The 12,884-nt window shown below is 35.3% G+C and overlaps 1 protein-coding gene across 1 annotated transcript in view; it reads left to right on the top strand.

The window, feature by feature from the left end:
- SLC4A7 (solute carrier family 4 member 7) overlaps positions 1 to 12,884 on the top strand; it is a 61,449-nt gene that overhangs the window by 23,951 nt on the left and 24,614 nt on the right. Inside the window, exons 4-8 of the mRNA XM_030445059.1 lie at positions 53 to 188; positions 1,198 to 1,358; positions 3,454 to 3,642; positions 6,602 to 6,970; positions 11,965 to 12,080. Of these exons, the coding sequence (XP_030300919.1) occupies positions 53 to 188; positions 1,198 to 1,358; positions 3,454 to 3,642; positions 6,602 to 6,970; positions 11,965 to 12,080 (971 nt within the window). The remainder of the gene's footprint in view (positions 1 to 52; positions 189 to 1,197; positions 1,359 to 3,453; positions 3,643 to 6,601; positions 6,971 to 11,964; positions 12,081 to 12,884) is intronic.

Genomic DNA, 12,884 nt, shown 5'->3' with positions numbered 1-12,884 from the left:
GCTACTAGAGGAATGAATTAGTTTAATTGTTCAGTTTCTCTTTTTCTTCAAGACACGCCATCCCAAAGAGTGCAGTTTATCTTGGGTACTGAAGATGATGATGAACACATTCCCCATGATCTTTTCACTGAAATGGATGAACTTTGCTTCAGGGATGGAGAAGAATATGAATGGAAAGAAACAGCTAGGTATCCTCACGTTATATCTTCTAGTGATTTTTATCTCAAAGAAACACAAACCAGGCTAGGTTAGAATATTACTGAACTGTAGGATTTGTTCACTTAATTCACATTAAGCAAATAAAAAATTTTGTTCTTCGTATCTAACTCTGGAAGCATTAGTAGGATTTCTCCAGACATCCTCAGTCTTGCTGGTGCAGTGTTGATTATCCTAATACTGATAATACAAAGCATTTTGAAAGATAGAATTGCATTTAGTTATAAATAGAAGGGTTCAGCATGGTGTTTACAACCTTGGAAGTCTCTTTGATCTGTTATTGCTACTATATTAGTGTACTTTTTTTCCCCACTCAAACATCAGGTAAATTGGGTATTTACATATGTTCGTCTTAGTATTTGGATATTTTTTTGCAAATTGCATTTAAGAATATTGTGGGATCCCATGGGATTATTTGCCCCATATTGGTAAAGTTGCTTCCTTGTTCATATGCACTATAATAAATTCTTCCTTCCACATTCAGTACTTCTAATTACCTTATTGCGTGCTAACTTTTGGAGAAGTCATTTTTTGATAATGTGTGGGAGTTAGAATCAGGATCAATTTATAGTTGCACTTATTAGTATTACCTAGCTCTTAAATGTCTGACTTAGCACCCTAGGAGACTTGAACATGGTGTATGGTGTGTTTCAGAGAGCTTTCTAACCCTAAAATAACAGTGGCACTGAGATACGCGGATCTAATAAAGCACAGTCCCACACTATTTAAAAGAGCTTGTGTATTCACAAGTATTGTTCAAACTAAAGAAAAAAAATGAGTGAAAAACAGTTGAGTGTGGTTAAAAGGCCTGATAAAATGTTGTGATTTTAATTCAGTTGGGTTGTCTGGGATGATGAAAGGTTATATGGGCCAGTACAGGGTTTCCTGTTCCATGTCATATGGGAACCACAGGGAAGAATGTGATTGCTTAGCAGACTGACTGTCTTCTAGGAGAAATATAAATCTGTGTATGCATTTCAGGTGGCTCAAGTTTGAAGAGGATGTTGAAGATGGTGGGGATCGATGGAGCAAACCCTATGTAGCAACTCTGTCTCTACACAGTCTCTTTGAACTGCGAAGCTGCATTCTGAATGGGACGGTGATGTTGGACATGAGAGCAAACACACTAGATGAGATAGCAGGTGAAAGAAAACTTTTTAAAAATATATTTTATTCATACTTTTTAATCTATAACAATGTTTTTGACAGTGTCAGTATATTCTTGAAAAACCAGTATTGAAGAAACACATGCTTACTGCAGTTTTCTTCATCTGGCTTTAAAGAGCTGGTCCTACAAACTTCAGTCACAAGGAGGGACACAGGATGAGTAGAACCTCCTTTATTACCTATTTTACAAGGAGGCCCAGAATTCGCCTTTGTATTCCAATCCTCGAACAAAATCTTTGTCTTTGTTTCTACAGCTGAAATGTAAATATCTGCCAGAACATTTTAGGTTTTATTTGTGCACTTTAGTACCATAATTATTAATCATAACTTGGCTGATAGTAACTTGATGCCCATAGTGCATCTGATTTGTTGCACATCTGGTATTTTTTTTCACCTTTATTAGAGGTGAGCAGAAATAAATATTGTATATGTTGTTTGGCCTACTATGTTGAGTGTCCTCACTAATCATGTGGTCATTCTGGATACTAGAAAATCAACTTTGAATACTTTTTCAAATATACCTACATACCTGCATAGCCTGAATGACTTAGTAGTAATTTTACATAATTTTCCTGGTATCTCTTGCTAAAGCTACTACACGGTAGAATCCCTTTTCAGGAATCATGCTAGGCTAGGGACTCGCCAACCTGTATGTGAAGGACAAGGTGTTTTGGCATTAAACTTTGGCAGTGGTTGTAATGATTTCTTGTTTTGAAATCTTCAAAAATCTCTCAGGAAATTTATATTCCCTTCCTGTTTTTTTGACTTATTGAGCACCAGTGTTCAGTACGTGGTTTGTAAAAGTAGTATTTTGGATTCTAATTTCTATTTAATAATTAAGCAGCCATCTTGGTACATAAGGAAAATAATAACTGCTTAATTCTCAATAAACACGAGTCTTTTAATAGCAGATATTTTAGTTGGAACTAGGATGTCTTAAGAGAATGTAAGAATTTGTTTCATGATAATTTTAGGTGCCATTACAAACAGTGTAGGATAACAGTCATTGGCATACAAATGTGTTGTCTTTTTTCCACGAGTCAGGAATACCTAGCAGGTATTTTTGGTTCTCACTCAAAACAGAAGGGAGAGGATGGCAGGTTTCCTTTTGAGAAGCTATCACAAAGGACTGTGTTGCCTGCAATCCCAGAAGGAAGCTTCACTTTTCTGTCAGACTTAGAATTTTGTTGTAAGGTATTCTTAGCCATAAATCTCTTCATCGTGAAAAGTTCTATGCAATTCCAGTTTCCAATTGTTAGGTTCTCAATACTTCTATTAAGACCGGCAAAATATATTTTAAAAGTTGTCACATAGGTTTATGTTGAGTTGTGCAGGGTTGGGTTTTTTAAATTATTATGATTTTTTTTTAAAGGCAGCTAAAAAAATCGCAGAAGATGCTTTCCCAGATATGAAGGCTTTCTTTCCTGATGTAAGCATGCTGATGAGATGCTGTTTCAAAAGTTGATGTTGACAGCTTATCAGCTGGTTCTACATGATGTAACTAGTGTTTGTTTTACCCTTTCTCTTCTAAAGCATGTAAATCGTCAAGTTATTGATACAGTCTAAGGAATTTTGGGCACCTGAAGATGACAGAGGAATTAGGGATTTCATCTCAGTCTGTAATACCATTCTTTTTGTATCATTATGAACCACAGAATGAGGAACACCAGATTAAGACTGTCTTAAGAAGCCTCCTTTCCATTTTGTTTGTCTCTTGTGTCTTCACTTCTAGTGGAGGGTTGTTGAATATGTAAATTTTTTTTTTAAAGGGAGTCACTGTTGAAAATGATAATAAATCATAAAATATCAAGTACCATTTCTAAAATGATGCTACTATTAAATACCATCTTTTGGATCTGCATGTTGTACTTATTTTCACATTTCCTTGCTTAGTAACATCTTCAAATATTTCCTGTGGATTCTTGAAGGTGACTTTGTAAAAGAAAAGATTTTTTTTAAAAACAGATTTATTTTTTTTTCTTATTATTTGGTACATATAATGGTCAAGAGTTGTGAAAAAGACATTTGATAGCTATATATGTAATTTTTGGTGTTGTTGTTACTCTATAGATATGGTTTTGGACAACATGATTGCCTCTGGCCAGCTGGATGAATCCATAAGAGAGAATGTGAGAGAGGCTCTTCTAAAAAGGCACCATCATCAGAATGAGAAGAAATTCAGCAATCGGATTCCCTTGGTTCGATCTTTTGCAGATATAGGCAAGAAACATTCTGACCCTCACTTGCTTGAACGAAATGGTGAGATAAGTTGTAGCATCCAGTTTGTTCTAACCTGTTAAATAATTCTCTCACTGGGAGATGAAGGAAATTCAGCTGATAATAGCAGATAAGTGTTTTCTTCTTGATAAGCAAAGAACTAATGATAACAATGTATGCTATGTGTAGTTGCGGGTGATGTTTTTGTATGTTTTTGAATGTACTTGAACATTCTCCTCCTGCCTGTGTATTTAGCATGCATTGTTCTTTTAAGTCTAGAAATAGACCTACCTTGGTCCTAATGCCTTTTAGGATATGCTTGAATAAAATGTATAATATCTGAGGAATTTCAGCATCATGACATAGCTTTATATGTTTGTTAGATGGATCGTGCTTATTCAGTTTTTATACTAGAGATTTACTTTGTGCTCTTGTCATGAGTTAAATGCTGGTGACAATTACTGTATTTTAATCTAGTGTTGTTATGTTAATATCAAGAGAACAAATTCACAATGCTAGTCGTGTAGAAATTACTTTTAGCTAGAACACTGTTTATTTTTACCTTGTTTTGTAGAGAAGGATCTAACAGGGAGAAAAAAACAACGACCAGGAAAAGTTTTTGCAATATTTTTACAGACTGTACCATGTATTTTATTGACTCAAATCCTGAAAATAATCTGGAATTTCAATACATTTACTCTAGACATCCAGTTCCAAAGTCCAAGTAGCAATACATACCGCAGAGCGTAATTTTGTTTTTGTATTTCTTATGACCTCTGTTTCCATCAGGATTTTTTGTTTTGGTTTGGTTTTTTTTCCTTGCATTAACTAAGGCACAATCAATTTCAACTGAAATTTTTCAGTGAAAACTTAGTACTGATTTCATGAATCTCTCCTTGAAGTGAAGTTACTTTCCTGTCTTGAAAGATGTCTCATTGCTTAGAAGGTTTTCTCCTTAAGTGCTTGTTGGGACTTCTTCGTTTAATACATACTTGGAGTATGTATCATATGACAGCCAGATGTCATCATATGACATCCATAAAATGTCAAAGTTGCTGACACTTTTCATTAGTTAGTGAATATTTCTCTGATAGTTTCAGACTTGTTTTTTCTAGAATGGAAATACAAATAACTTATATAAGAGCATAATTTCTTCTCTAACTTCTGACATTCCTGTTTTGTTTTGCAAACATGAAAATTTCACACGCAAACCTGGTTTTACTCATCCTTGAACAGTTGTATGCACAACTGTAGTTAATAAGGATTTTGTATTCGAGTTTGCCTGCTTGTCAGCTACTTCTCATGTATCACTTCCACTTTCTGGTTTGTTTAATTCTTAATACTATTTCTACATCAGAATATGGGATGTATCATAGAATGATAGAATGGCTAGGGTTGGAAGGGACCTTAAAGATGATCTAGTTCCAACCCCCCTGCATGGGAGGTGGGGGGTAAATAAGAAACTGAGATAACATGAAAAAATGTTTGCCAGCATATACTGACTTACTTTTTCCTTATTATCCTTTGTTTACCCTCTAATAAACAGGTAAAACAAATATGTATATTTTCATAATAGTTATTGGGCTCCTTTTTACACCCCTGTAAGGACATCTCATGTCTGTGATTCATCACAGATATACTGACATAGGTCTAGTTATTAATCTAGTGATTAGTATAAATCATCCAGTTTGCTTTATTGATTCTCTTTACTTCACTGCAGTTTAATAGTTGATTGCTGAGGCTTTCATTATTAATTTAAAGCAAGTTTGTTTCTGCAGTATCCAGTCTCAAATTGATGGGGGGGAAGTATATGTGAGATTTACCTAGGTATGCTTTCTGCATTTCCATCTTGTAAATTATTCTAGGATTTTTCAATATATTGGTCTCGGTACTGCCTAGTAATAAACGTGACACTAAATGTGTCAGATTTGCTGTTTTCTTACTTGATGTTGCATTATATGAAAGCAGCATGTTTTTGTTTTCAGGGATTGTAGAAGTAATCAGAATAACTGTCATCCCAGGAAAAGTATTTGTGGGAAAGAGAAGGAATGGTATTGCTAAATCTTCTAATGGAAGTGCTGATAGGAGGATAGAAAGTCTTTCTTCCTGCTTAAGGAAGAACTGAAATCCATTACAAACTTAAAAATCTGAGAGAACCATGACAAGACTGTGTTCTCTTTATGTGAAAAGAGTGGAACATTGAGACTAAATAGGACAAGAAACATAACGATGAATTCTGGAGAAACTTGTTTGGTTTATAAGCAGATGGGGATACTTGGTAAGTCACAGCAAGAAGAATGAAGAAGGGACTATGGATCCCATCCTCATGCCCTCTTCAAAAGTACATATTGAGACTACAGCTGACTAGGAAACTTCTTATTAAATCAGGACTTACTGACAGTTGCATTTAATCTTACTAGATAATGTGTGATCATGTTAATTCTGAAAATATTTTAGTTTTAAAATTAATAATTCTTTTAATATAACGGATGCAGTTAACTTAAGTCTTGTGGTGTTTTGGCTGCTAATTATTTTTCAATGTATTTTTATGGGTGGTGCTAAAGGCAGCTAGCTGCTGTGCAATTTGAAATAAGAAATTCTTCTAGGAAAGCTTAAGTCAGTTTCAAGAAAAAATTTTTTCTTCTTGTGTGTGTGTGTTACTTTAACAGCTCTTACTGACTTGAAGAGAATATATTCTTCCACATATCTTTGGTGTTCTAATTATTACTCATCAGTAATTTGTGACTTCTAATGTCCAACATCAGATAGGCACTTCTCTCTGACCCTACTTGCATGAGTATGACACTTCTGGTCCTTAAAGCTTGCAATTTACAGTGTTAATAGTTAATGCACCTTTGTGTCTGTGGGGTTTTTTTTCTTTTGTTTTTTTTGTTTGATGTTTTTTTGTTTGTTGTTTGTTTTTATGGGGTTTTAGTTTTGTTTTTTTTTTTAATTGTATCCCTGTTGTAAGCCTCATGGTGTTTCATTTGTTTTATCTCAGGGGAAGGCCTTTCAGCCTCCCGCCACTCTTTGCGAACAGGTCTGTCTGCCTCAAATATTTCCCTGAGAGGAGAAAACCGTTTATCAGTTCTTCTCAATTACCTTCTTCCTTCTTCAAGAGCTGGAACCCCGGCAACCTCAAGGTGTACAACCCCTGTAACTACCCCTCAAAACACACCACCGTCCAGTCCTATCTGCAGCCACCCGCCAACCACAACTTCCCAGCCAAGTCCACTTCAGGGCAAGGAATTGCTGGTGTCACCTGCCAGGGGTGATATTCCTTCTGTGGTAATTCACCCACCTGAGGAGGACTTAGAAATGCAGGAAAGCCAGGAAAAGAAGACAGAGGAAAATATTGGCAAAACACCAGGCAACTATTGAAATTTAAGCTGTCCATGTGTGATGCTCTCTGCATCTGGATCACTTGCGTTGCGATGGTTTTGGCACATAACTTGGGCACAAAGGAGTATGATAACTTACCTCTGCCTGCATGTTTTTCCTCACAGTTGTGACTGTTTTCCTGTTTAGTGTTTTTAACGTGTTAGCTTTTAACTAAAACCATCCAAAAATTCATTGATTAACCTTCATCTGTGTAATTAAAAAGGAATATGGTTTTTAAATCTAATATGTAAGCAAAATGTCAAAAATGGTGGCCTTTTCCTTTCACTCACCTGCAGTTCATGTCAGGCTTTGCTTTTTTGTTTTTGTCAGTGGTTGAAATAATATTTTGAACCAGCACTTGATCTCCTGAGATATATCTACAGCTAAAGAGAGGTAGTGACCAATATGAAAAGAATTAGGAAGGATGCAGTAATCAGTGGTGTTTGTAATTTAGTTACCTTATCAAGTTTTTAGGCAGTTTAATTTTTACTTTTGTGCTTTTGAAGACAGGGCCATTAAAGCCCATGGTATTTTATGATGAAAATGGAAGGTTTAGTTCACCTACAGCTGTTTCCAGATGGCTGTCCATTGGTGCACTGTTTTGGAGTCAGACACGTCTTTACTGTTTTCATGTGCTTGATATGGAAAATAGGAAAAGGTAGTTAAGAGTTCATAATCAGAAGTCAGAGCCTAGCAATTTATTAACTTTTTGTCTTGCAAAGCTATTGTTCTTTACATGCAAAAGGGTATGTAGATGTATAGATAAGTAGTAGATAAGGATGGAAAGTTTTGGCAGTTTCTTTAAAAAAAAAAAATTAGTTCTTTAATTAGTGAGGCTTTTCTTGGTTTCCTTCCTCACTAGTTTAAAAGCACACTGTTACATGTAGCAGTAAAAATATGCAGACAGAGAAAAAAGGCCGTGGTTATCTGTCTTCATATTTTGCAGCCACATCACTGAAAATGAAAGAGCAGACTGTGTAGGCTGTCATCTTGAGTTGGGGTAGGGGTACCTTTCTTATTGAAATCAGAGAAGCAAACAAAAAATTCTTTCTCTGGCTTGCATGAGGGGATTAAAGAGAATTCACATGAAGATCATTCTCTCATGGATGATCTTTCAAGATAAGTAAAAACCAGAAGTAAACTAACAGCTATGATGGGTTTTCCAGTTCTCATTTTTCTGCTCATCTGACAAGAATGACAGCATGCCAAATCCAAGGTCCTTAGAACCCAAGGGAAGGAAAACAAATGAAGATATCTAGTATTTGATGCTATTGCTATCACTAATAAACTTTTCACAAGAATTTCCAAGTCATGTCCAAACTGTGTTTGTATCTCAAGGGGATGCTTCTCGTAATGGAAAAATCTGAAAGGGATGATATCCTAGTTAATCCATAAATAAATCTTTCCAGAGAAAGATGAACACCAGTAATGATGGAAGACATTTTTGTTTTCTGGATTTTTTTTCTTCCTCCCTTTTTAATTCAAGAAGTCATCTGACCACAGAAAAAAACATTTTTCCTTAAGGGTTCCTTTGAAGACATTCTCAGACTATGATGTAAGGTTTACAACTGGACTAATCTCTTTCTTGAGAGACAGACTCAGAAAGTCACCTGAAGAGGAAGTAGTCTTCCTTGTGTAAGAAAAAAAAAATCTTCTCAATCTATTCTATTATAGGCTATGTTCTGTATTACCTCTCTAGTAATTCCGAATATTGCAGCCTGAATACTTTTCCCACGTCAGTATGATTGAGCTGGGTTTGATTCCTGTGAGAATTAGGAAATACTTGAATTTTCTAATAGGTGGTTTTCTTCTATTTAGCAATCATCTCTTCTTCGTTTCTGTGGTTTAGGTCTTGTTTTTTACTTTTATAAATAGCTGGAAGGGTACTGAATTTAATGTGAATTACTGTAAAAGAAGGGAAGAGAGGGGGCACATCTTTGGCGTACCACTTGATTTTTATCAGCCAGTTCATATTAAGTCAACCAGTCAAAAGTTTCTTCTTAATTAGGTTTTTTGGTTTCTTCTGTCATCAGTTGGAAAACAGCTTTTGCTAGTTCATCATTAAACTTTGTTAATGTCTTTGAACAATAGCAAAGCAGTGTGTTTTAAGAGATCTTGTAGTTCACTGATAAATGTACGTTAAAACCTAGTAAAGTACTATTTAGAACAGCTTTGTTCTCAGAGTAATATGAAAATAGTAATTCAGAATGGTTCACCTATTTGCCTTGTAGGATTTGACTTCTAATTTTTTTTCACATTAAGGCTGCATTGCAATTTATTTATAAAAGTTGTGGTCTTCAAATAATGGTGTGACTTTGTACTTAAGTTTTCTTATTTAATTAATTTTGCCTAGGAGCCATGCTTAAACTCATCTTATTTCCCCCCAATTTTTTTTTTGTTTTGTTTTGTTTTTTTTTTTTTAGCTGAAGTGCAGATAAGAGGCAAATGCCTGTGTTCCTCTTGCTTTCTTTTTCCATCAGCAAAAATCCCTTTGGTTTTTGGGATCACAGTATTAAACTAAGTGTAGCTCTCTGTAAAATGCATATGATTTCTAGTGAAGGTGTAGTTATAAGTACTTTAATAGTGATCTTACTCAGTTTTTATCCAGCCTTGAGACTCAGACCTCTGTCTTTTGAAGGTGGCAGGTGGTTTATCTGCATAACATCATCAAGGTTACTGTATGTTTTTAGTGATCCCCTTCATAGCTTGGTAAGACTAGTTGATTAATTTCTTTGTCTCACAGTCTGGAAAACTAGGTTGTCTTTTATCTGTAGCCTCTTGAGTTTGTGTCTACTGAACTGGAGAAGATAAAGAAATGAGGTATTTTATTAGTGTGAGATTTGAGTAAAAGTGCTCAGCTATTAGAGATGGTAAATTTTTATCCAGAGTTCTCTTGCAAATATCAAATAGATGTGCATAATGAAATGCAATATATGGAAGTGATTGCTCAGGTCTGAGAACATCTGAGCAGTATTCTCATGGAAGTGCAGCAGTCCAGCTGCAAGGCCAACAGAAAGGAAAACTATTAACACATGTTTAAGTATCAAACAAATGTTCCTGTATCATTGCCAAAACTTAAGGTCCTTAGCTGTGACTAGTTGGAGGAATTTTGAAAGCAAACCTTTTAGAACAGTTATTCTCACTTCAGTACTGAAGTAATCAGTTTATGTTGATACGTAGAATCTTTTTTCTCTATCTTCCTCCTTGGTTTTCTCTCCACTTTTTGTTCTAGTCTCTGCTTGCTCTTGTTCACACAGCAAAAAATGCAATATGGTGCATCATTGCTCATCTTTTATCAGTCATACACATCTTCAATTACTTTTATCTGTTACTTAGGGGAGAAAATAGTGAAAAAAATGTGTATGTATAAACTTCTAGACTATGGTCTTCAACAACTAATATTTCTGTTCTATTTCTAATCCTACAAACAACATCAGCTCGTATGCAGTTAAATACTTTCAATAGCTCATTTCATGGGTGGTTAATTGCTCTTAGTTATTCTTGTGAATAATGCATACGTCTTGGGGCAGAGTGCAGAATGTAATTTTTCTTAATTTTGGTCTGGGTAACTGGATGTAGTATCAACAATGTTAGCTAATACCTTGTGAATGTTAGGATTCACAAAGGAAATTGAAGGTTATTAAGTTTACTTGGGGTTTGCTTCAGGAAAAACCAGCCATACAACTTACATACCTATGAAATGTAAGAATGAAAATGGTAAAGAAGACTTTGGCCTGCATATTTTCTGTTAATATGATGGCTCTTTGAAAAAGATTTTTTTGAAAATAAATTTGGGGATCTAATAAAGCAAATTCAGATGTAATTTCAAATAAAAAAAATGTCAAATTGCTAAATTTGAAAATATGGAAGGATGCAAGTAGTTATTCTGAATTAGTTGACAATGATAGAACAGTAGCCAAAAGGTAGTCAGAGAGGACTTTAGTTTTATCTTGACTGGAGTGACACTTGGCCTAAATACAAACTTTCTGCATGTAATACAATATTTAGGCTTTAGTCTTCCTCTAGATGCAGTTTTGGAAGCGTGTTAAAGCGTGTTTATCACCACATCAGAAAGGTCTAGTGTAGACAAGCAAGGCAAAATGCACTTCTGCTTCATGTTAAACTGAACAAATAAAAGCTCTGTAAGTCAAAGGACGGGATTTGGGATTGGTTTTGCATGTCTAGACCAGCTTTTAAATGGTTGTTGGGCAGAGGTAACCATGGCCCAACACAGAATTTGCTATGTTACACCTGGGTTACTTGACCTTTGCACCCTGCACTGAACCTAGTTGCTAGTAGAGTAGCAGGCTACATGAGATGGTGTCTCAGTGCAGATGCTTGAGAAAAGCTGTAAATTTGACTTGAATAACTTTATTGTATATACCTTTTCAGCTAACATGTTAGACCATTTCTCAGAGTAATCTGGTCAGATCAATAGATGGAGCTTTGGTCTGTTCTTGGAAAGCATGGTTTGGAAGCTGTCTATCCTTCATGGGGTGCACTCTTTGCCTCTACAGGATAACTACCAAGTTAACTGCTAGAGGCTTGCTGAGGCATTTTAGAGTTGAAATGACTGCTATACAGCAGAGTAGATAGCAGAGGTGTTTACTTTTGGTGTTGGAGGACTTCTAAATATAGTGAAGATGCTATCTATTAGCTACTAGAGTGGTTACGATGAAAATGTCAACACTTATTATTTTCTACAATTAAAGTAGCTCTTGGTTGGGTTTTTTTTCTGGTGACTGTTCTGTAAATGGCCATCATTTGGGCAGTACTGAATTGTAATTCTTAAAAATTAAGCCTTATTTTGACAACACAGTAACTTGTTAATGTTGCATTTATGGTACTAATGGAAGGCACTCTTACTGAATGACTTGCACATTTGCTTAAAGTAAGCTGCCACATTGAGTTTTGGTAGTGTTGCATACACAGTTCACTTCATACACCATTTTGAACTTACTGTTTTTTTGTTTTTTAATTTAGGTCTGTTAGCATCTCCACAGTCAGCACCTGGAAATTTAGACACTGGGAAGAGTGGAGATGTTAAAGGTACTGGCACAGGAGGAAGCAGAGAGAACAGTACGGTTGATTTTAGTAAGGTAAACATTAAATGGCTTAATATTTAACACAGTATTACTCAGTAATAAAAGATATGACCATAACTGCCCTCTTAGTTAAATTTTGTAGCTTGGGTACAGTCATTCTGCTTTCTCATGCAAAGGAAGATATTTTCAGATCTGTTATAAAGATTGTAACATTTTATTCTAGGACTGACCTTCTGGGTTTTTGTGTTTGTTGTTTTTTTTTTTTTTTTTTTTTTTTTTTTTTTGCAAAGGTGGGTTTTAAAGGGGATATATTTTATATGTCTTATGAGTTTGCTGTAGAAAAATTATTGTATATGTTAATCATTGGAGCCATATAATACCACTTTCTGAAGGAAATCTTGTGTTATACTGTGAATCCCTTGTGTTTTTTTCATAATTTAAATCTGGGCAAGTTCCATTACAGCTCTTACTATAAAACTGTAGTTTTATGTTTTTGCTTGGCCTGTCCTTCTATACACCTGCCTTGTCTCCTGTTGGGCAGGAGTCAGCCTCCTGGCACTGTAGTTGTGGCACACTTGGTGTGGGACTCAAGAGGCCATCTGTAAGTTCTCTAGCTAACAGTTTAACTGGTGCTTGTGTGTGTATGTATATATGTGAACAGAGTTCATGTGTTGTACCATTTCCTAATACTCCAATCTACGGAAATAAAAGTCAAGATTTTCAGCCATCATATTTTTTATGCGTGGAAACATAAACATAAAAGTTATTTTTCAAAATTACAACATATTTGAAATATAGAGCTATGGAATAACTAATTGCATTCCAGAAACCATGTGTAATTACATGAACTCTTCTTAG

Source organism: Calypte anna, chromosome 2 (assembly GCF_003957555.1).
Source record: "Calypte anna isolate BGI_N300 chromosome 2, bCalAnn1_v1.p, whole genome shotgun sequence".
Classification (NCBI taxonomy): Eukaryota; Metazoa; Chordata; class Aves; order Apodiformes; family Trochilidae; genus Calypte; species Calypte anna.
Note: the sequence above shows the minus strand (reverse complement) of the source record. Positions and strands in the feature narration are given on the sequence as shown.